We start from the raw sequence: 3,057 nt of genomic DNA, 5'->3' as shown, positions 1-3,057 counted from the left end.
CCACCACCAGCCTGAACCGTTGATACAAGGCAGGATGGATCCATGCTTTCATGTTGTTGACGCCAAATTCTGACCCTACCGTCCGAATGTCGCAGCAGAAATCGAGGCAGCTCTATGTACGAAATGTTTCTCACTGCAGCAACTTTAACATTTTCTTATAAAAAATTTTCTCTTTAACAGTTTAGAGAATTTGATAAAAGTGATGTATGAAATAAACCGAAAAGTGGAATTACAAAATTTAAAGTTTGGGATTTAGAACATGAAAATTAGACCTTYATGTTTACAGATTTTAATTAAAATGTCGATAATGTCTCACCTGAATGTTTGTACAGTATCATACAACAGAAAGTATAAAACTTATTTCTTTGTTTTTTTCTGTCAGTGCAGTTGGTTAAAGAAGATTGAAAACAAAATAACTTTGTTAAATGTCACTTAAACTTGCATCCTTGTTAAAAAAAAAGAGCTTCATGAATATTTGACATATTTTCAGAATTGAGTTTGGTGAATATTTTCTGACAAATCCCCTCTGTCGGGTACAAACCTTGAACGTCCACAGTTTCCAGGAATTCTAAATAATTGTAATGTTAAAGAAATAAAACAGTTCAGTGTCAGACGGTAATTTCACTCTTTACCTTCAGCTCAGCTGCGAACGGAATTTCAATCAACGTCGATCAACAGTTGTGAAGTTTGGCCGACAGCTTGAGTATAAAATGAAATAGTAGGGTTTGGTTTAACTGGAAGCTTTTATTAATCCTTTTATGATGATAAATACTTGTTAAATTTCTTCACATACATCCGTGAGCCGTAGCAATGAATTATGAAAAGCTTTTTAACAATAAAAAATAGTAATAGTTCCCAGAGAATATAGATGTCTTTGGGTAATTTGGCAGCAGGTGCAGCCAAATGTTGAGATGCTTAAATAAAAATGCCAGCCAGAGAGAGCAGTGTTAGAAGCCCCATTAGGATGTCTTTATTTATCGGCAGTGAAATTCCAATATTAGTACAAGGTTAGATGGTGATTAGAAGGGGACTGTGCTGCAAGGTTGTCAAAAGAAAAACAGAGGAACAAATTATGGTTTTTCAGCTGTATGTGTGATGTTATGTTTCCACTTCTTCCCTTTGCTTCTGCCCCCTCCCTGCCCAGGCCGGTAGAGAATGACAACACCTTAAGGATCAAAAATGAGAAGACGCGCTCACTGTTGCTGTTTACCAACGTGACAGAGAAACATTTTGGCAACTACACTTGCTTCGCTTCAAACCGTCTGGGTTCTTCCAACGCCAGCATGCTGCTGTTTCGTAAGTTATCACAGAACTGCTTACACTCTCTGCACAGTGCACGTGCATGCAAAAACAGAAAGTTCGAAACRCGCTCACATTTATCTTTCCTCACTATCAAGAGTCAGACGGGTCTTTCCGCTGCAAAAATTATATATATAGGCGATGTCTGCGTTCGCTCTGCAAACGGCAGTCTGTTTTCTCAGCCTTCAGCTCCCTTCTTTTTCCCATTTCCGTTAGTCTTCGCCCCATTAAAGCTTTGCTTGCCTATATTACAGCGTCTCCCTCTTTTTTTCCCAACCCCCACCCCTCCCCACATCGCTCCTCACACATTCCTGCCTGTACACACAGACTGTCGCTCTGTTCTGTCCTGTTACCCAAGAAGTTGTCATTTCTCTCCAGTTCACATTAACCGTCCCCAATGAGCGATTTCCTACCCTTCCATTTTCCATCACCCTCCCTTTAGTGCGTTTGGCATTACCATCTTAAGTGAGTCCTTCATCTACCCCTTTTTTTCTTCTTTCATTCCTTTCCCCATTATCTCGTCCAGTCTTCCTTCAATGACTCACTCCTTCGCCAGACCCATACATCTTTCTGCTCTCTTTTTTTTCCACTGCGGCAGCCACTTCTGTCAGCCTATCTCTCCATCATCTGTCCTTCTGCCTTCTCTCTCTCTCCCTCCTAATCTTCTGCTCCCATCATCACAACACAACAGACGCTCTTCCTGTTCTAAGCCTCACACGCGAAAAAGTCAGACCACAATCGGATACTTTTAAAGGATCTTTATTTATAAGAGGTTCCTCGCTGTCGTTGCCTCGCCGAACTTTTATTTTCCTGCTTTTCTGCCTCTTATTGCACCATTTTAAAAAAGTACCGCATGTGGCATTTTAACAYCGGCAACCCTCAATCACATCAAAACTGGCACATTATTGTAATTACCCTCTATCAATGAGTCCATTACTGAGACCATTTGGAAGTCTCTAGTAGCTTTCACTTTACACTGATACACTTGAATCTAAGCCACCAGGATCAGTGCTTTTAAATCGAGCAAACGGCAAACAGAAAAAAAAAGGTAAATAATTAGGGGTTCTCATAGTTGCCCTTTTAAAGCTCCCTGCCTCAAATAACATATTGTTGGTAATATGAAATAATAACTTAGTTTATTTTTCCAGACAAATACACTTACACGTCTGTGTTAAGCAGACTGAGAGCTGTTTAGACTTCTCGTATTACAGCTGGTTTATCTGAGCAATATGGGCTTTAAAACAAAATCTGCTTCTCTGTACAAAAAAAGATCTTTTCAATCCTAACTGATGTTTGTAGCTGACCACGAGAACAAATTAAAAAAAAATTCCAAGCATAAACCTTGAGGTTGTTTTTGACGCAGTTCTGTGTTTACAATGATCAGACTGACAGTATGAGTCAATCCTGCTCATTTAAAACAAACTGGTTGTTGAGTCCAAACTGTTTGTGARTGACTGACAGCAGAAAGTCAAGGCATTCGAGCACAAGAACTGTGCAACAGCTGTTTATATTGGCGCTGGTGGAATCACATTCTAGGATTACTTTAGTGAAAATAGAAACAATGGTTGCATTATGTGAAAAAATAAAACTAAAAAAAGAATACTTTCAGATTTCTTMAGAACAATCGCAAAACTTCAGCTGGGTGGGTTAATCTAACAGTACTTGAATGTTCCTTCAGAACAATGGGCCTCATGCAAGAACTTGTTCGTATTCTTATCCTAAATTTCTCTTACTTTTGTTCGTACGAAGGGTTCGTAC

General features: G+C 39.3%; 1 protein-coding gene across 1 annotated transcript in view; it reads left to right on the top strand.

The window, feature by feature from the left end:
* Nucleotides 1-3,057, top strand: part of iglon5 (IgLON family member 5) — a gene marked incomplete at its 5' end in the record, with an annotated part of 153,821 nt that overhangs the window by 145,977 nt on the left and 4,787 nt on the right. Inside the window, 1 exon segment of the mRNA XM_014016359.1 lies at nucleotides 1,145-1,296. Within this exon segment, the coding sequence (XP_013871813.1) occupies nucleotides 1,145-1,296 (152 nt within the window).

The sequence above is a fragment of the Austrofundulus limnaeus genome, unplaced genomic scaffold (assembly GCF_001266775.1).
Source record: "Austrofundulus limnaeus strain Quisiro unplaced genomic scaffold, Austrofundulus_limnaeus-1.0 Scaffold143, whole genome shotgun sequence".
NCBI classification, from domain to species: domain Eukaryota; kingdom Metazoa; phylum Chordata; class Actinopteri; order Cyprinodontiformes; family Rivulidae; genus Austrofundulus; species Austrofundulus limnaeus.
Note: the sequence above shows the minus strand (reverse complement) of the source record. Positions and strands in the feature narration are given on the sequence as shown.